Genomic DNA, 21,375 nt, shown 5'->3' on the forward strand with positions numbered 1-21,375 from the left:
CAGATTTTTTTGCTTGTTTTAAGCACAAATTGCTTGTTTTAAGACTTATTTTCCTAGGTCATTTTGCTCATACATCTCAATTCAAGAACTTTTGGATATTTTTACTGAAAACAAGACAAAAATACTAAGTACGAAAGTCATTTTTTTGCAGTGTATGTGTTGTCAACACTGCAAAAAATTATTTTCAAGAAAAAAAATCTTATTGTTGTCTTGTTTTCAGTAAAAATATATAAAGATTCTTGAATCAAGATGCTTTTTCTTGATGAGCGGAGTGACCCAGGAAAATGGGTCTAGTTTTCTGACCAAAAGTGTCAAATTTAAGTGACTTTGTGCATAAAACAAGCAAAAAAAATCTGCCAATGGGTTAAGCAAATTTTTCCTGAATTTAGTGTTTAAGAAAAATGTTCAAGATTTTTTGCTTACCCCATTGGCAGATTTTTTTAAATTTTATATTTTTGGTCTAAAAACTAGACTTATTTTCTTGGGTCCTTTTGCCCATCAAGAAAAAGCATCTTAAGTTTGGGAACTTTTGGATATTTTGCTGAAAACAAGACAAAAATACTAATAACATTTTTTTTCTTAAAAATCATTTTTTTGCAGTGTAAAGACTTCATTTGGGCAATTTTTTCAATATTTCAATTTTGCACCCTCAGACTTTTCAAATAGTTGTTTGACCCGTGGTCCAGGGTCACATATCTAAAGTTTTGTGAAGTGTCAACCAACCACTACAGTTGTATATAAATGAATGAATATATGGAAGCAAGATGTGTTTTAAGAAATCATAATGTAATATTTCAATAAATCAAATATATTTTCATGTCAAACATCATATAAATTATACAAACACAAATTAAAAAATAACACACATGCGTCTGAATCCTTTCAAAAGGTCGCCATCCCTAAATGAACGTGATGCATTCAATCATACTGTATGTTTACAGCAGAATTTATTCAATCGCATACATACAACCTGCTTTCAGCTCATGTTTTACCTGTACTTCATTTCCCTCATGCTACTCCATGTGGCTTGGCTGTTTTCTTCCTTCCCCTTCCAGCTGTACCAGCATGACCATTGGTCGCTGCTTTACGTCTCTGTTTCCTTCGTGAAGTGGTGCTTTGACCCTGTTTGGCCGTGCTGAACGTAATACACTGCGAGTCCAAGAAGTCTAGTAGCTTGCCGGCACCCAACCTGATGCCCGCTGCTTTCAAACTGGCCTGCAGCTCTCCCAGAGGTAGAGGCTGGTACTGCAACACCCGTTTGTACAGTTTTGGATCAGACATGATAAACTGTCGAACGGCAAGGATTTTGTCCTTCTCACGCACGACAGCCTGAGACGCTGTAATACCTTCAGTATCAGAGTCATCGTCTTCAGACGCGCACAGCTCTGGATTTGACCTGAAAAGGGAAACGGAGATAAAAAAAGCCTTAAATGTGAGCCTATCCATAAGAGAGCAATGCTTAAAGCAACACTATGTAGTTTTTTTTACCTTTAAATAATGTCTCTAAAATTATTTCAGTGATAGAACAACTTTTAACTGGACAAATTGTACTGTTGCTGCAACCTGAGCAGCTTCCTAGCTGCTACAAGCACACCCTGAAAGTGGCGGTGGAGGGTAGGAAACACAGCCCCGCCCTCCCCCTGCCTGCAGAAGAGTGTCTGATAACAGGCACTGTTGCGCTTTTCAACCACATGGGGGAGCTGTAAGTCATTTTTACATGGAAACTACATAGTGTTGCTTTAATATTTGCTTTAGGCTTGTATGTGGAGTTATAGAGGTGCCGTACCTGTCCGAGTCTGCATTTGAAGAAGTGGTGGAGTTCTGCGAGGATGATAAATGATCATCTGCATCATTTGGTTGCAGTTTAACTGGAGAGGCGGCAGGGGGCGCTGTAGGCTGCTTAAAGAGTTGAACGGATTTGGAGGTACACGGGAGGTGTCGGAGAGGAGACATCTCCTCCTCGGATTCTGAGCTCTGCAGCTGGTGGGTGTACTGATGGATCTCCTTCAGCTTCAGAACCATCTGCTTTTTAGGCAGCGGACGCACACCAAACCTGAAAAAAAGTTAGATTAACATTTAACAGGGTTCCAATCCATATTATTCCCTGTGTAGTGTAGGATAATATCAGAAAAATTCTAGACTTTTTAAGCACACGTGCTAAACTGTTTGCTTTAAATGCTTATATCTTCTGTATGCGAATGTTGATTCATACCAAAATGCTTTTTTGAATAGTTGTGTTTGACACATGAAAACGTCTCTGGTTACGTATGTAACTGTTGTTCCTTAAGAAGGGAACGAGACGCTGCGTCTCCCTTATCATACTTCCTGCGTCCCTGTAACGCGTCTTTGGCAATATTTCAGATAGCGATATACTTTCTGGCTCCCGCGTCCCCCATGTCTTTGTCGATAAGCCTCACGATTGGTTGAATTTGATTTACACATTCAGATGCATTTACCCCTGGAGGCGTCCCCAAAGTGTCACCGCAGTGACGCAGCGCAAGTTCCCTTGCAAGGGAACTGTAACAATGTATCTTAAAACGTAACACGATGTAACCTTGCTCTCACTTGAAATGTTGAGGATATTGGACCTGGAGAGTCCTTGAAAGGTCCTTGAATTTGAAGTTAACTAAGGTGTGGGAACACTGATTTAATTAATGCATTTGACACTTTAGTAACTCTCTCTTCCTGAATTACATCACCACAGTCAATATAATCGACACTACTCACCTGTTGAGTTTGTTTTTCAGCTCAGGTGTGTCCATATCGGAGAAGCCTGGCATAGGAGTGATGGGTACCAAAGGTCCTTTATTTTGATTTCGACAAGCCACTGTGCCAAAAGAAAAATATCTTTCATAATACCTGGCAACGAACAATAAATCGCACCGAAAATCCTAATAATTAACGAAACTTTATTTTCTAGTACCTGGTGTTTTGAGTTCAGCGACTCTCTTTGCAGAGGGAGGCGCTAATCTCTGTGAAAGAGGAAGTGGTGGTTCCTCATTCTCCTCCCAGTCATCCCACATGTCAGGGTCAGGTAAGCTGTGATTAAATTGACCTGCCGGTGACGGCTCTGGGGTTTCGGTATGAGCTCCAGTAGCCAGAGGAGGTGTGATGGGTAGGCGTGCCGTGTGCTTTGTACTCGGTGGGCTCGCTGTACTATTACTGCTGTTGAGTTTTAGACTAAAGCAAGGCTTTTGGCTTTCCAGCACTCCATCTAAACCCCACGAGTCATCGAACGCTATGGGAGGCTCATCCAAATCGCAAAAACTAGCTTGGGCAACACCTAACACTCCTACAACATCTTGGTTTTGGTCCTTATTGATTACTTCCATTGTTTTTAACTCTTCATCCCGGTTCTCCCTTGACCTGTCGGGATCATAACTCAGAGAGTCTAGGGACCCACCAATATTTTGTTTCTTCTCTGGTGTTTCAGAAGGAGAACTTATTACTTCCATTGTTTTTAACTCTTCATCCCGGTTCTCTCTTGACTTGCCCGGATCATAACTCTGAGAGTCTGAGGACCCACCAATATTTTGTTTCTTCTCCGGGGTTTTAGAAGGAGATGGAGAACTTTCTGAATGACTGAGTTGGAGAGACAGCAGGCCTTCTTTCACCTGGCTCAGAGAGAAGTTACTGTTAACTTTACAGTCCAAAGGGGAACCGAATGGGATGTTCCTTTGTAGAGAAGAGTCTAAATGAAGTGGGGTGCTACTTGAGGGTTGTGGGACACATGATCCAATGATAATACCAGTGTGGGAGCCATCGGATGGAAGTTTGGATGTGATTTGAGACAGTCTGAGATTGTGAAGGGGTGTTTGGTAACCTAAAGCAGGACTCTGATCTTGCTTGGGCTCTGGGATGCTTGAGGAAGACAAGTGAGCAGAGGGTTTTGAGCGGTCAATGGCGGAAGAAGATGATGAAGATGACGATGAAGAGCAAGATTTGGGGAAGAGCTGGGTTCGGCGCATACTGACGCAGGTTTGAGCGGAGCTGCTGCGTACTTGTACTGGGGTGGCCGGAATGAGCCAGGAAACTTCGGCAGAGCCATCGAATGCACTTTCGTTAGTAACGTCGGGGTGCTCTGATTGGTCAGCTTCTGTGTCAATCACCTTGCCAGTATGGCCTTGGGATGCAGATGTGAAACTGTTTTGTGTACCCTTGCTTTTGGACTCTGAAAGAGATTTAGTGGGGGACTGAGGGGTCACACCATCCTCCTCGGGTTTAATGATAGCAGAAATGTGGTCGACCACCATTTCTTCATCAGAATCAGACAGTACAATGAGTTCAACTTGTTTGCTGTGTGATTCTGGGGGGTTTTCTGTATTTTGGTTTTCTGGTTGGCCTGCATCTTCACCATCATCTGGAACAGGAGACACACCAGGTACAGGGAAAGAAGATACACCTGACACATCTGAGCTTGGTGGAGGGCTTATAGACAAGTCAATGACCTCACTAACACACGAGGGGCGAAATAAAGTTGTGTTTGGCTGTAGTGATGACTTGTAATCTTGTTGCTGGAGGGATGTTGGTGTCTTTGTTGGTTCGGTGTATTCCCCCACAGATTGGGAAAACAAACGGTCATAACTCTTGTCTAGATTTGCGTTTCCATGAGCATTTGATTCTGAAAGCAAAGAAACTTCAGGTCTTCCAGTGTCTGGATTCGGGATTTGATGAATCTCCGCAGGACTTGTTACCATGACAGCCTCTGTCCCATCCACACCTTGCTCATTACTATGTAAACTGGTGACGGACCTCTCAGATAATGTCTCATTCTTTTCATTACCGATGGGTTTGTTCGCATCTGCCTCGTCGTCTTCTGTTTCTGTCGCAGTTTCCATCTTCTTCTGGGTTGCGGCAAACTCGTAGATCTCATCGAGTTCCTCCTCGTCCACCCTCTCATCCTTAAACTCTCCGACAGCTTCCTCTTGCACACCTATTGAATTTTCCTTAAATTCATCCTCTCCTTCACTGTCCTCATGTTGCCACATTGACTGGAGAAGCTCCAAGAAGTTGCTCTCTGCTAGGTTCTGGTCTTCTTGGTCTTTGAGATGAGGCTCCTGGGCTGGAAACATGCCGTCGGAGTCTTTCGGGTCTTCTTCGCTGCGTCCAGAGTAATCCTCACATTGCTGCTGCAGCTCAGGCAAACAAAACCTTAACATGCATGTATTATTAGTATTGCATATATTTACTACTTAAAAATTATGACCTAGAATATTTACAAAATAAAAGTCAACTGAAAAAGACATTCGCTTCAAGGGCAGAGCAAGCATTACGTTTTGATGAAAGGTTACAAAGCCAAGCTTTATTTGTGATCCTGTCCGTCTTTCTCTCGTAATCCAATTATAAGATTAGGATCATCACAGTTAGTTTAAGAAAACACGTGAAGATGAGCAATGGTTAGAGTTTTTACAAACCTATTAGCAAACTGTTGTACATGTGGCAGCAGTGTGTATGTGAGAGGACAGTGAGCAGTGTAAAGGTATTGCAAGAGGGCCAACACTGCCGCGCCGGGTACGTCACCCAACAACACCCTCTGAGCGGCAGGCATACCCTCCTCCTCAACTCCAAAACCAGAGTCATGAACCTACCAATTAATACACACAACAACAGTCATATAAATCATATACACACAAACAGGTAGGGCTGCAAGATATACAGAAATAATGCAAATGTGCACAATGCAATGGTTTCCAATAAATGAATGATTTTAAAAAGTTATGAAGTGTAGTGAATACAGAGAGTAGACGTAGGCCGATTAATCGGTGGAACAATCGGCTATCTGCAAAAATCCATGCCGATAGTTCAGAGTTACGGCCGATGCTAAAGTAACTATTTTGCAGACTAGATGCTGCATTAGCAGACAAACAACAACAAGAACCTAATTCAAGCATCAAGGCTGACAAGACGCTAATATCGGTAGTACCTCAAACAGTTGCACAAAAATACACGCAGATAAATCCAAACCAAATGTTTAATTTTATGATTATTACAATCTATTTGCATATATCCAGCTGGTTACTTTTATTTATGATTTAGCCAGCAAAAGTGCATATTTTATTTACATTTTTGCAGCTGACAGCAATATTAAAATTACCAAAAACTCAAAATCACATACGTATCACGTAACCTTTCGACGTAATAACGTAATACTAGAGATGCACCGATATGGAAATTTTGGCCGATACCGTTAACTCTTTCTATTTGGGGGCGATAACCGATATATATATATATAGGCCGATAAATATTCATATTATTTTCACAAAGAAAAACTCCCAGACCGCGGACATCTTGTCTTTGCGCTAGACTAGCATACTCTTCTTAAGCCCGCAACACGTGTCATCTTTGTGCTATGTCACAGAAAGCACCAATCAAAACTTCACATGGCCAGCAATGAGCAAGTGAAGTGGTTCAACAAACCAAAATAATCCATCATTTATCGGCCTAATTTTGCTATCAGACCGATAACCGATAATATTAAAAATAAGCAGTTATCGGCCGACAAATCGTTATCGGCCGATAACTGCTTATTTTATATATATCGTGCATCCCTACGCAATACGTAAGGTCACGCTGGCGCGTCACACGTCAAGTGCAAGACAAGAAGTTGTGATTTAAAAGTATATATTTTTTAGCCGAAAAGGACGATCGTTTTGCTAGATAAGACCCTTATGTCTTAGTTAGAATCGTTTAGAGCAGGGGTCTCCAACCTTTTTGTGAGCAAGGGCTACCAAAATGGATAAAATAATCTGGAGGGCTACTTGTTTGATATATATTCTACTCAAAACTTTTTTTTTTCAAAACTTTTTTTCTTTTACTTTATAATACATAAAGTCAAGCTAATATAAAAACATGCAATAAATAAATATTAAAATAGAGGCTATTTATAGAATGTGCTTTGGTGGGCAACTCAAGGACTCCCACGTGCAGGCAACCCACGGGCACCCTTGTTGGAGACCACTGGTTGAGAGCCCTTTGAAGCTGCGTTAAAACTGCAATTTTAAACTGTATTGAAAATGGGAACTGTTGGGAAAAGTCCAATAATGTCTATTATATTGACAAAAATCCTGGAATCTTTTCCTTAACTCCTTTTTTTGTGATTTTTACAAAAGTTTTACAAAGTGCCTTCCAGGAAAATTTTCTACTATAAATATATAAACATACAAATATATCAAATGAAAGAACTGACCCTCTGCTTTCAAACAAACAAACAAAAATATTGTTAAATATGGGTAGTTTTCTTAAAAAATACAAAATTTTGAGCAAAAAAATGAAATAATTGCAATTTGGTCCTGGGGTTTTTTGGAACGATTATCAAAACATACACGGAGTTTAACATTTGTAAAATTAGTTTTTGCTTCAATTTTTATTAATTGGGTAATTGGATAGTAGCGAAATTACAGATTACCGTAAAAACTCGTCAGAAAAGCGTCATTGGCAGGGAAATGTTTTCTCTTAATTGACAAGATAACTTGTCAATGGCAGGGGAAGAGTTAAAAAACTTTTTTTCTCCACTGAACAAAAGAAAGACATAAACATATTGGATGACATGAGGGTGATTTTTTTATAAAAGTGGATTATTCCTTTAAGTGTTTAAACAGAAGCATATAAAGTATAAGACTACACATATAATATACATTTATGTATTTTCAGTGTTAGATGTGGGAGCACTTGACTTCAATACTTATTAATATAATTTAATATATTTTTATTTATACTTTTAGCACTTTTTTATGGTTCAGTACTGTTGTTTTATTACTTTTGTAATAAATTCCAAAACTGTTTCACTTTGCGTGTTATGTTTGTTTTTATCCAGTATCCATTTAAAAAAATATCGGTCCATTAATCGGTTATCTGCAACTACGGACCAACCTAGTTATTGGTATCTGTAAAATTCATTATCGGTAGTATAGTATCGATAGAAGACTGGCGAGACAGTGATGCTTTATGTGTATGCTGGTTATATAATTTTAGGTTTAAAAACAATTAAATTTGATATTCCAAAGTTAAAAGCATTATCAAATTGCGTTTTTCTTCAGTGTTGTGCAAAATAATTAAAAAAATGTGTTTTTGAACTAAAAAAATGTACCTCAATGACTGTTTAATGGTTGTTTTGTGGATGAAGTGATTCACTTACCATATTGGCCAGCAGGGGGCATCGTGTGTACAGCATAAAGGAGTGAGTGAAGAAGACATCTCCACTGTCCACCTGTAACTGTACATCGCTCAGCTGTGGGTTGTTCACCATACTGCTCAGATCTGATGCGAGCTTTGAAACAGACACCTGCAAGACCAAAACATGGACATGAATAGTCATCGTAGTTCAAGTCTGCAATAAGGAAAAAAATGAATGCTTACTGAGGTGGTCTTGATGCGATTTGTCTCTGGAACAAAACCGCTTGAAGGAAGTTCATTCGCCGGATCCTCCTTATCTAAAAACCACGGAGCAACATGAAGCGAGTGAGCATAGTACAATTCAGATTTGAAATAAATGGATATAAATAATCATCTTAAAGGAATATTCCATTTTCTTAAAAGAAAAATCCAGATAATCTACTCACCACCATGTCATCCAAAATGTCGATGTCTTTCCCCGTTCAGTCGAGAAGAAACCATGTTTCCTGAGGAAAACATTCCAGGATTTTTCTCATTTCAATGGACTTTAATAGAGCCCAACATTTAATACTTAACTCAACACTTAACAGTTTTTTTCAGCTGAGTTTCAAAGGTATATAAACAATCCCAAACGAGGCATAAGGGTCTTATCTAGCGAAACGATTGTCATTTTTGACAAGAAAAATAAAAAATATGCTCTTTTAAACCACAACTTTTCGTCTAGATCCGGTCCAGCGCGACCTAACGTAAATGCCTAGTGACGTAGGGAGGTCACGTGTTACATATATAAAAACGCACATTTGCGGACCATTTTAAACAATAAACTGCCACAAAGACATTAATTAGTATCATTCGACAACCAACAACGTAGGAACGGTCCTCTTTCAACACACTTGTAAACACTGGGGCAGAGTTTCACGTTCATCCTCTGTGACCTCTTAACGTTATGACGTATTGCGTGGGGTCACGCTATCACATCACGACCGGATTTAGACGAGAAGTTGTGCTTAAAAAGTGTATATTTTTTATTTTTCTTGTCAAAAATGACAGTCGTTTCGCTGGATGGGACCCTTGTGCCTCGTTTGGGATCGTTTGTGGTCCTTTGAAACTCCATTGAAAAAAACTGTTACGTGTTGAGTTAAGTGTTAAATGTTGGGCTCTATTAAAGTCCATTAAAATGAGAAAAATCCTGGAATGTTTTCCTCAAAAAACATAATTTCTTCTCGACTGAACAAAGAAAGACATCAACGTTTTGGATGACATGGTGGTGAGTAAATTTTCTGGATTTTTCTTTTAAGAAAATGGAATATTCCTTTAAAGGGACATTCCACTTTTTTTGAAAATATGCTCATTTCCAGCTCCCCTAGAGTTAAAAATTTGAGTTTTACCATCCCGAAATCCATTCAGCTGATCTTCGGGTCTGGCGCTAGCACTTTTAGCTTAGCTTAGCACAATCCATTGAATCTGATTAGACCATTAGCATCACGCTAAAAACAACCAAAGAGTTTTGATATTTTTCCTATTTAAAACTTTACTCTTCTGTAGTTACATCGTGTACCAAGACCGACAGAAAATTAAAAGTTGTGATTTTCTAGGCAGATATGGCTAGGAACTATACTTTCATTTTTGGAGTAATAATCAAGGACTTTGCTGCTGTAACATGGCTGCAGCAGGCGCAACGATGCTACGCAGTGCCCGAAAATAGTCCCCTGCCATTGAAAGCAACCAAGGGGACTATTTTCGGGCGTTGCATAATATCATTGCGCCTGCTGCAGCCATGTTACGGCAGCAAAGTCCTTGATTATTACGCCAAAATGTATACCATGAATTCGGACATACTAATAGCCTCGCCTACTATATAGTATGGAAGTACCCGGTTTCGGACGCAGCCCTAGTGCTGACTTTAGCCAAGCCTTGTCTGAGGCCTAAGATGTCCACAAACTAGTGTATATGATTCATCATCTAATTCGTCTCACCTGTGGCTGTGTGCACGGTGTATCCATACTGGGTGAGTGTCATGCCCTCCTCCGCCAGCTCCATCAGGTCCTGCAGAGCTTGGGTGCCTGGTGTACCCGAACTTGTCGTGAAAGGAGACGGAGCTGACCGGTGCTGCGCCGGGCTCTGACCCGTACACTTTTTCTGTCCGGTTTCTAAGGATGATGATGGAAGTTCCTTTACTGGAGTGACTTCAACAGACTTTAGCTTTTCCATCTGAATGAATAACACAGACAATGAAACATTACTTTTATATGTTAGATTTTTGAGTATATAAAATATAATAAGAGTATGTATTATATCAAGCAGTGCGTTAACAGTGCAAAAAGCAGTTTTAAGGAAGCAAACAGAGTCAGTGTGATCTGAAATTTATGTCAAAAAGACAAATAAGTGCTTGTGCTAGTCAATATCTCACCTCCGGTGTGATTAATGGCTGTATAAAGTTGCTGAGTTCAGAAGTGTAAAACTCTAAACCCGAGTCTGGTCCTCCACCGTGCAGTGTGCTTTTGAGCCAAAGGGGAGCGTGAGAACTGACAGGGAGGGCGGATGGGGATAAGGTGGGTGTTGGCGGAGAGGGAGGTCTCGAAGTGAGCAGAAGAGAGGAGACGCGCTCCTGTAGACGGTTCAGGGCTGTCTGAGGGTCCTGTATGAGAAGCAGGGGTGGCTGTGCCGGAAACGCACCCTTTCTTCTCTTTCCACGTCCCTTTCCTGGAAGAGAGCATGGGAGGTTGTACTACCATTTTTTTAAAGGAAAACACCACTGTTTTTCTATATTTTACTATGTTCTAACCTCAACTTAGACAAATTAATACATCCCTTTTTTATTCAATGCGTGCACTTAATCTTTGTACAGCGCGTCTTGAATGTGTTAGCATTTAGCCTAGCCCCATTCATTCCTTAGGATCCAGGTCGAAGTGCTGCAAACTAAGTGCTCTTCCGCCATACAATATATTTTGCATTTTTATCCACTTAAAATGGCACGTTTTGTTTTGTGCCACCATACTTACTCATGTAACCCCTCATGTAACAGTCTTCAAATAATGCAAACATGGAAGTGTTTGGTGGCCTCCAAACTCATCCCCGCCTAGATCCCAAGGAATGAATGGGGCCAGGCCAAATGCCAACACATTCACGACGCGCTGCACAAAGATCAAGTGCACGCACCGGAAAAAGATAAGTATGCACTAACAAATCTAAGTTGAGGTAAAAACATAATAAAACATTGAAAAACGGTGGTGTTCTCCTTTAAGAGGCCCAAGCCAATCTCTGATATTTTGATCCCTAGATTTGGCTTACAGCTACAGTGTTATTTTTACCTCTCTATCGCAATCTCTGTTCAAAACATAAAAATGCATAATACTTAATTTGACGAGCTCAGATGCAAAAGCCGCTAAACGCCACATCCATCAAGAATTAGATTCAATAATATTAACCGAATGCTCTTGGCACGTATTAAACAATTAAAGCTTTAAATCGGCTTAATCCCAGCCTCGGGTAATTCAGAAATACCGGCTTGTTAACCCTTTACCTGGCACAGCCCTTTTTGATTGGGGGGGGGGGGGGGGTGAAAAGGTGATGTAACCCTTCAAATAACTCATATAATATAAGCCTAATTTTGGTCTTGTTTTAAAAAAGACACTTTAAAGTTTTTCACGGAAGTGCCTGCAGGTGAAAATATTAAATAGGAAAAAATTGTTATAGCAGTTTAAATTTATTGTAATAAATAAAAATAATGCAATATAGTATTATTTTATAAATAAAAAAAAGGTTTGTGTTGGTTTGCTGCATACTCTAGTCACAAATTAATACATTTCAGTCACTGCATTTTTATTACTGCTTAAATGTTTTGAAATATGAAAAATAAATTCTAATGCTGCGTTCACACCAGCCACGGTAGAGGTGTCAAGCGTGAGCGATTTCAATGTTAAGTCAATGTGAAGACGCATTGACTTGCGTCTGGAGGTCTCGCGGCACGAATGAGGTGTTTAGGCAGCGCGGTAGACGCGATTCAGCCTCGTTCGCGCGAATGGCACAAATTGAGCGTTGCCACGAGAAATGGGCGAGTTGAAAAATCTGAACTTTGGCGGAAAACGTGCCGCATTATCCAATCAGGAGCTTGACCTAGTAGTGACGTGATTACAGGAAGCGAGGGGAGTCTCAATGACTAGAATCTCATGCGCGAATGAAGCGGTAGACGTGAATTTGACGCCTCAAACGCGTCTGGTGTGAACCCACGGTTAGACTTTCAAACAATATAGAGTTTGTCGTGACAGATTAACATTTACATGAAAAATACTGAAGTAAACCCGGGTGTCCCGCTCACAGGCAGTGCCAAGAGTCCCATTGCTTAAGAAGAGGGTTTTTGCATCAGAGCTCTTCATATTTTAAATTTTTTTAAGAAACAACTGACATTTCTCAAAACTCAACCCAACAGTCCACCGTATAAAACATTATTATAAGTTTACCATTGAGAATCGTGCAAAAGGAGACAGTTTTTAACACTGACTGTTGCTCAATAACTGATTTTTGTGCATTTTTAATGAAAAAGAAAGTTATGGAATGCAGCATTAATAAGACACACAATCAGCTAATAGTATCTAGGTGTCAGTTGAGGTATCATTCATGTCTATAAAACAAAGAGTGCAGGATGACTTATCTGCCAAATGAGATACTAAGCATTAATAATAAACAGAAAAATGCATGTTTACCGGCTGCCGGTCTCCACTGTAGCAAAGGAGCCACCTTTGGAGGAGGACTTGATAGTTGAGCCTGTATCTCTCTCTCCTCCTCCATCTCTCGCTGCTTTTCTCTTTCCTGCTCAAGTAGAGAGCGAGACAGAGCCATCGCCACCATGGTGTCCTCGTCTATCTGCTGGCCTTTCCTTTTAGATTTCTTTTTTGTGGGCACACCGTTCCTCCTCTTTGTGACACAAACTTGTCGGCTGGCAACACAGAACAACTACACGTTATATCTTTTGATGCTTAAGCATTTTGGAGCGGTTTCCCGAACAGGAATCATCATAGTTCCTTGTAAGTTTTTGTAAGGTATGTTTGATATTATGACGATTAGGGCTGTCACAATGATTAAATAATCGTCTCATCGTGATTGTTTGACCTCATCGCAATGATTTCAGATCACCACAGTGATTGCACATCTCTATAAAAAACACAAGGGGGAGCTGTAGCGCCTGTATAAACGAGACTGTATCAGATGGCGTACCTTAACGGACAGTGTAATGCAATACATTGCAAATCCATTTGTACAATACAATGGGAAAAACAGCATTTAAAGAAATGCTGCAAAACTTTGATAAGCAGTTTGAACTATTATCATTAAATAATTAATTTTAAATATGTGTTATGTGTATTAATATTCACTGCTTAATAAAATATTTAATTTAAATAATCACAACAGCGTGTGAAAATTATTTAATGAACAAACAAAATGTATTAGAATTAAATGTCAAAGCAATAAAACAGACAATTAATTGTCATAATCGTCATAATTTATTAAGCAATTAACTGTCAGCCAAATTTCATAATCGTGACAGCCCTAATGATGATTTTACGCAGCGCCTGAAAATAGTCCCCTTGGTAACTTTCAATAGCAGGGGACTATTTTCGGGTGCTGCGTAATATCATTGCGCCTGCTGCAGCCATGTTAAGGCAGCAAAATCTTTCATTATTACGCCAGAATGAGAGTATAGTTCATAGACATATCAGCCTAGTAAATCCTAACTTTAACTTTTTCGTAGGTCTTAGTACACAACATAACTACAGAAGAGTCAAGTTCCAAATAGGAAAAACATCGAAACTCCCTGGTTATCTTTTAGCGCGATGCTAATGGCCCAATCAGATTCAATGGATTGTGCTAAGCTATACTCACGCTGCATTTACACCAACCGCGGTAGAGGCGTGAAGCGCGAGTGATTTCAATGTTAAGTCAATGTGAAGGCGTGGTGACGCGCGTCAGGAGGTCCCGCGGTGCGGAATAGGCGTTCGGCGCGGAAGCCGCGTTTCCGCCTCTTTCGCGCGTGAAGCTCGCGCGAAAGGCGCGAATTGAGCGCGGTACGTGCGAATGTGCTTTTTGCGGTTCACACGAATTTGCGGCTGACGCCCGAGTTGAAAAATTTGAACTTTAGCGGAATTTCACGCCACGTTAACTAATCAGGAGCCTGCTTGCCGCTGTGGTGGCAGCCCCACCCGGAGTCACTCATTCAACCAACGCACTGGAGCTATATGACACAAGTTTTTATTTCTATAGAGGAGACAGGAATAAAACGGACCTCGCTTGGAAGAGTGTCAGTGAGGACATTGGGCAACCTGGTACGTTCTTATACACACTTCACTTTTGAATCACGTGATGTTTATCGACCCGCGTCGTTTATTTCGCTCAACACGCGCGAATGCATTCAAAGTGTTCAAGCGGCAAACTAGGCGCGGTAGACGCAATTTTGACGCCCAAAACGCGGTTGGTGTAAACTCAGCATAAAAGTGCTAGCGCCAGACGCCGGAGGTCGGCTGAATGGGTCCAAAACGGTAAAAATCAAATGTTTAACGCTAGGTGAGCTGGAAAATTAGCATATTTAAAAAAAAGTGAAGTGTCCCTTTAAATGTCTTAATATAACCAAGGCTTAGTCTTGGATTAATCTAAACTGTGTTCTGGAAACCGAACCATAAAGTTTGCACGTCCTAGTACAAAATTAAGACACTTTTTTTAATATCTGCTTTTCACATACACTGTGTTCACTGCGTCACTAAATGCAAATCACATTTTATATTTAACTTACGAGTGGTCAGTGGTGCCGTCACTCACGGTCTCTCTAGCCTGCCTCCTCAAAGCCTGGAGCAGATCATTAGGCGACACACCCAAATCACTCGAGCATCGCTTTAGATGAACAGACCGACTCTTCTCAGATTTAAAACACTTTCCACAAATGGGGCATGCTGGGACATGTGGTCGGGGATGAGAAGGATGGGATGCAGAAGGAGCGCTGACCTCAACCGCATCCAGACATCTGCAATGCAGGAGAGCAATGTAATTAGAAAGGCCCCAAATTAGACTTATTTTAGCCATTTTAAGCGACCATATATCAGTGCCACAATGATTTTCCCCCCAAAATGAAATGCTATTTTAGTGGTAATACACCTGTTAATGTGTTGAGTGCGGAGCTCGGGACTCATGGCTGTCAGATCCTTCTGACAAAGCTGGCAGAAGAACAAGCCTCCATCTTCATCAGCTTGAGACTCACGATCCAACTCCTGCTGAAGCTGAAGAGCCAGAGCTTCATCGCTGCTCACATCATCTGCCAATCACACACATACAAAGAGTTGTGGATGTGTTTTGTTAGCAATGCATTATTAATAACAACATTACATCATACCTGTGTGCTGGAGGTTTCCATTAGGTTCTGTAGTTATGGGCTGGTTGGTGTCCACATGCAGGAGTTTCTCTGGACTGGCTCTCTTAAACTGTTGCATCCTCTGGAGCACTGCATCTTTCGCCTTTACTGTTCCTGGTACAACAAGGGCGGGCTGTGAAACATCACCCACCTGAGTCGTGTTACTCTTGATTTCAGTTTTAATTCCCTTAATAGTCTTTTTTCTCCTCTTAGGGGGATTTTTGCATGGAGAGGAGGAGGATGCCTCTTCATCCCTGGATGTTGGCTTCTTCTCATCTCCTGCTCCTTTCCGTCTCACTCGTTTCAGGAGACGAGAGCAGAGGTCGGTGAAATCCTGATCTGAGTCGTCCATGATGAATCAATTATAAACATGATCTATCATTCAGAAATATGTGTCGCCTGATTTGCGTGCGTTGTTTACACTTGAAGGCGATTAGCTAATCGGTTTACATTATATTCATATTGCGATTCGTTTTTATAACAACTCGTGGGTACGACGCAGCTCGTTTTCTGTAATTCATAATGCTAAAACTGGTGTTTTAAACTTAAAAAATGCGATCTTATCTTAAATTTCCCGCAGCGAACGCTCAATGTTGTTCAAAACAGCGTCTCACAACCGCCGCCGTCTACTTCCGGTGACGTAAGGCGACGCAAATTACAAAACGAGTCATGTTAGTAAAATAAATAATTTGTTAATATGAAGGCACATCTGATATTTCAATTAATTATATTGTTTTTTTTATTTTATTTTGAAAAAAATCATTCACAAACAAAAATTATATAAATCGCAGCCTAACTCGCACTTTCCACATTTCCGAATCGAAATTGAAACATTTCAAAAAACCCCTTAAATTTGTTAAAACAAGTAAAATGAAAGATTTTTGAAATATTATGATATTTTTATATACAAGTATAATTTTTTATTTGATTTTCTTATCGTATTTATTTGTCTTTCTGTTATTTTATTTGTGAAACTTTACATGGATAATCTATATGTTTTCATTGCTGCAGAGGGTTTTTTGTGTATTCTGTCTTCTATGTAAATTGTTTTGAAGAATAAAAAAATTCATGTTATTTTACTTAAGAAATGACTAAAATCTACTCGCCTAATTGCATTTTGCATCAATGCGCGGTGAGTTTTTAACTTTCATATCAGAAAACAAGTTGTTAGACGGATACTAAACCATTGATGCGTATTTTTTTCCTATGTCAACTTGTTAATATTTTAATATATTTTTTATTTATTTGATTTTCTTATCGTATTTATTTATATTTTTGTTATTTTATTTGTGAAACTTTAAATGGATAATCTATATGTTTTAATTCCTGTAGAGTTTTTTGTGTATTCTGTCTTCTATATAAATTGTTTTGAAGCATTAATAATAAAACAGGTCATGTTATGTTAGGTAAGAAATTACTAAAATCGTACCATAAAAAAACAAAACAAAAAATAAAATCGTACCATAGTCTAAAAATACACAAGTGGTATCAAAACCTACTCGCTAAATTGCATTTTCTATCAATGTGCGGTGAGTTTTTAACTTTCATATTTGAAAACGAGTTGTATCTGAAAACTACAGTCCAGTGTTCGACTTCATGCGGCGCTGCAAGAACCGACATCCGCATGACGTCAAAGTACCGCGGAACGATTCGACAAAATCATACGAAGGGTAATTTCGTCTCGCGCTCGCGGCACTTTAACGTCATCCGCCTGTCAGTTCTAGCGGCGACGCAGGAAGTCGAACAAGCCTTTTGACTTCGTGAGACGCTGCGCAGACGTGGTGGCGCATGACAATCAAATACCGCGAGACCAAGGTCGAAATACATCTTACACATTGCTCTCGCGGTACGTTGATGTCACACAAAGAAATATAAAACCGACTTCATATGACGAGGTAATAACCGACAGGCGGATGACATCAAGGTACCGCGAGAGTGAGCCGTGAAATCATACATGAATCTAAATTCGAATCGCTCTCGCGGTACTTTGGCGTCATGCGTCTGTTGGATAATCGCTTCATAATTATATAAAAAGAAAACAAACACACAAAAATTTGATCTGTAGCACACAGTTTATTAAACAATATGGTATATAAGTAAGAAATAACTTTTTTCAACCAGTTTATACAGTGATTCCATTCTCTCTTCCTTATATTTATAGTATTTTGATTAATAACTTGCATGATTTACATTAAAGGAAGAAGTGGAGCCCCTGTTCAAGTTTGTGTGAGAGGACTGAAGGTCGCAGATCTCACAAGCAGTTAACCAGCATTTACCATTCCCTCCCACTCAGCTTAGGGGTCCCTTTCTTCCTCTCCCTCTCTCTTACTTTCTTTATATTTATATATCTGTATGACAAAATCAGGACAAAAAGCAACAATTTTCTACATCTGCAAGACAGAACCTCTTGATTCAGGCCAGTGAGATGCCAATGTGATGTGTACATGTCCTCTCGGAGTCGGTATTGTATTGAACGATGCATGTGGGTCTGTCTGCATACATGCGTACGGACAGTTCCTATCGATACGAACAAATAGTTCTCCTCGTACAAACTTCACAATGAGGAAAAAGCGGGAATCCCTCCCAATGCATGTGTGAAAAAAATTATACACTAGAATACAATCGCCAGGAAATATAACAAACAGAGCAGCGACACCCTGAAACAAATTCCCAAATTATTTTACAAGTTTTTCAACAGAAAAATGCTGTAAAGTTAGATAAAGTACAAAATAAAAGGTATGAATAATATCATGTTTTGTAAATTTTCTTAAAAAAAGAAAAAGGCATGAAACCAGATCCCACCCAGAACGAGAACAAAATGCAAAACCAAAACATTAAAACAATACATTGACCACGTATGGGTAGGAACTGAACAAAAATATATTCTTTGTGATTTATATTTCTTTTAAACAACATTTTTTTCCAAATCCCTCTTTAAAAGGAAGAAATAAGTCTTTTGTATTAGGAAACATTAACATTCCCTATTCCTTGTTGATTTAAATTTCTTTTTTTACATTTCTTCAAACTTTACATGTCAGTACAAAAACAGAATATTTCGAGAAAATCCAACAGAGCCACAAAAAGAAGAACAGGGAGACTATGGTGGGTGGAGTCTCCCAGAAAACGCTACAATCCCGCCACAAATTTCTCCAGGGTGTCTCCTGTTGTATCTCCCACCATACCTAAGTCACTGGACAGCCCTCCGCGGTTGGGCGTATTAAGTTGTGGGAGCATGGCACTTTGCTCTGGTGTACCCAGGTGTCCTTGCTCCATTGAACCAGGCAACGGGGTTGCCAGGCCAGGGTGCGGCGATCCTGTGTGAGGAGGTGCATGCTGTGGTGACGGCTGTGGCTGAACCTGTGGGGAAGGACTGGAATGTGGTGGAGGTCTGGGTGACGGTACAGGCGCGGGCGAGCACACCTGATTAGTGAGCGTGTTAGGCAAAGGCTGGCCGGAAAGCAAGTGAGTTTGTGGGCTCATGGAACTGGGTTGTGCCGGCGAGCTCATTGGAGGCTGAAGCACAGCCTGCTGTTGCTGCTGCTGAAGCATGCGCTGATGCAAGAGGTTGGGTGTGCCATCCATACCCAACCCGGCTTGACCCATCTGAGCCATGGGGGGCAGCTGGCCCATGGGCCTGGCAGCACCCTGCATTGACAACTGCTGCATACGAAGTTGTGAGTAATTGGTTGGAGCTCCTTGCGCTTGTGGAAACTGTCCGTGTGCCTGTGGCATCACTCCCTGCTGCTGCTGCTGTTGTTGTTGCTGTTGTTGTTGCTGCCGCAAAATCTGCCGGCGATACAGCTCCTGTGCAGGATTTATGAGCTGATTCTGAGCATTGAGAGCTGCCATGCCCTGTGATGTGGGCTGCTGCTGTTGTTGTTGTTGTTGCTGAGGGGCCATGCCGGGGCGTGGCACACCTTGCATGGCTGCCATGCCCTGCATAGCGGGCTGTGCTGCATGCATGCCTTGCTGCTGCTGCTGTTGTTGCTGCGGCTGGCTGGCGTGGTATTTAGCTGTCCTTTGTTTGATGAAAGCAGCCATAAGTTGGGGATTGGATTTGAGGATGTTTAGGACCTGCTGTTGTTGCTGGGGTGAGCTAGGTGACTTAAGAGTGAGTAGCAGGTCCTGCAAGGCATTGGAGTGGATGGGTCTCTGGGTTGCTCGAGGTTGTTGTCCCTGCGTAGGCACCATCATGCGTTGTTGTGGCACTTGTTGAGGCATCATGGGTCTCTGCATAGGCATGGCCTGTGGTGACCCCTGTGCGGTCTGCTGTGGAGCGACCTGCTGCTGAACTGCAGGCATACCTGCCTGAGGGCCTCCAGCCCACTGTCCTTGCGACATGGGCTGCATGACCTGCTGGCCACGTGGCCCGACAAGCTGCATGGGGCCTGGCATGCGTGGCTGCTGATGGTTCATGGGAAGGCCGTTCATGGTCATGCGGAAGTTCTGGTTGTGTTGAGCCTGCGCAACCATCTCTATGTGCTGTGCCATTCTGACTGCAGCTGCTGGCGGGCCCTGCTGCTGTGGAGGTTGCTGAAGCGGCTGCTGTTGGGGAGGCTGGGGAAGTGGAGATTGCTGCTGGTGGAGCGGGGAAGCCTGTGGGCCGGGTTTGCCCTGTGAGGCCTGTGTCGGGGGTTGACCATTGCGGGGCGCATTAGGATAGGTGGGAGACATGACGCCTGCATTAGGCGTAGTTGGTTGACTGGATAGTTGCTGCGGGGTTTGGGGGGTGTTGGGCTGCTGATGGGAGGTGGGTGTACTCGGGGCCGTGGGGGCAGGTGGCGACGGTAGGCTCTGAGGCATGGCTCGGCCCTGCATGGTGGCCATGCGCCTTCGCATCATCTGCGCCTGCTGCAGCCTATGCTGCAGCTGCTGTTGACGCAACTTGTGCTTGATATTGAGGCAGAAGGGAACGGGGCACTTGTTCTCCTGGCAGTGTTTGGCGTGGTAGCAGCAGAGTGCAATAAGCTGCTTGCACACCGGACACCCACCGTTCGTCTTGCGCTTGCAGCCCTTGGTGTGCTGCACCACTCGCTTCATCTTCTGGCAAGATGGCAAGGAGCAGTTGGCGTTGCGACACTGGCAGGCGTGCACCAAAGACTGGATGCAACGCTGGATGCTTAGACGCCGGCTCTCCTGAGGACTCTTAGAGGCTTCGCCACTTTGGCTGTTGTTGTCATCGTCCAGACCAAGACCCCACTTAACCATCTGGTGCTCATGACCCTTAGTGTTGTAGCAGTTAATGCACAGGTCAAAGTCCTGAGGAAAAATAAGGTCACATTGATAAAGTAAAAAAGAGGAATATTGAGTAAACAAAAAGTTGCTGTATAGTGGTTCTTCTGGCTCTTACCTCGCAGACAGTGCAGTGCCACCGTGTTTCGACGTGGTGTTTACATTCGTTGCAGGTGTAGACGAAGCGGTCCTGGCCTTGGTTGTGCAATTCCACCAGCATGCACATGGTGCTCCACTTGCATCGCCGCAGAGAGCTGAACTCCCAGTGCTTATCCCGTGCTAACGTCAGGAAAGCATCTCGTCCGTCCATTAGGTCGCACGAAAGCAGGGGATCGGGGTCAATGATGGGTAGTAGTGTGTTGACCATAGGCCCAGAGTGTAGATGGATCACAAAAAACACCTGGGATAACAAGGAAGAACAGGTAAGGGCCCAATTTAAATTCTATTAATTTATTAAGCTGTTAAATCTATGCAGGATTGTGGTTAGTGTGGGAGCAGGAAAATCTTCTGTGGGAGTTTTGCATGCAAATCAAAAGGCTGGAATTAATTTAATCAGATTTAAATTATTGGTCCCTCACCAAGTAAACAATAACCAATCCATGTCTCAGAAAGATAAAGATAAAGAAAATATAGCA

General features: G+C 41.7%; 2 protein-coding genes across 11 annotated transcripts in view; both read right to left on the reverse strand.

Annotated features, from left to right (window-relative positions):
• Positions 1 to 792: 792 nt before the first annotated feature.
• Positions 793 to 16,166, reverse strand: slx4 (SLX4 structure-specific endonuclease subunit homolog (S. cerevisiae)). The gene is made up of 13 exons (XM_055218030.2): positions 15,491 to 16,166; positions 15,256 to 15,412; positions 14,897 to 15,124; positions 12,816 to 13,048; positions 10,523 to 10,815; positions 10,089 to 10,323; positions 8,356 to 8,429; positions 8,135 to 8,281; positions 5,415 to 5,584; positions 2,924 to 5,151; positions 2,728 to 2,827; positions 1,787 to 2,053; positions 793 to 1,396 (listed from the first exon to the last, which is right to left on the reverse strand). Exons 1-13 carry the CDS (start codon positions 15,858 to 15,860, stop codon positions 1,009 to 1,011), a joined length of 4,890 nt encoding a protein of 1,629 aa, XP_055074005.2. The 5' UTR covers positions 15,861 to 16,166; the 3' UTR covers positions 793 to 1,008.
• Positions 16,167 to 17,561: 1,395 nt separating this feature from the next.
• The window catches only part of crebbpa (CREB binding protein a), a 53,495-nt gene continuing 49,681 nt past the window's right edge, over positions 17,562 to 21,375 (reverse strand). For all 10 annotated transcript variants that reach the window (XM_073862380.1, XM_073862381.1, XM_073862375.1 and 7 more), the window contains 2 exons: positions 20,859 to 21,140; positions 17,562 to 20,767 (listed from right to left, as the gene is read on the reverse strand). In XM_073862380.1, the coding sequence (XP_073718481.1) occupies positions 18,635 to 20,767; positions 20,859 to 21,140 (2,415 nt within the window). In that variant the 3' untranslated portion in view covers positions 17,562 to 18,634. The remainder of the gene's footprint in view (positions 20,768 to 20,858; positions 21,141 to 21,375) is intronic.

This window comes from Misgurnus anguillicaudatus, chromosome 23 (genome assembly GCF_027580225.2).
Source record: "Misgurnus anguillicaudatus chromosome 23, ASM2758022v2, whole genome shotgun sequence".
NCBI lineage: Eukaryota > Metazoa > Chordata > Actinopteri > Cypriniformes > Cobitidae > Misgurnus > Misgurnus anguillicaudatus.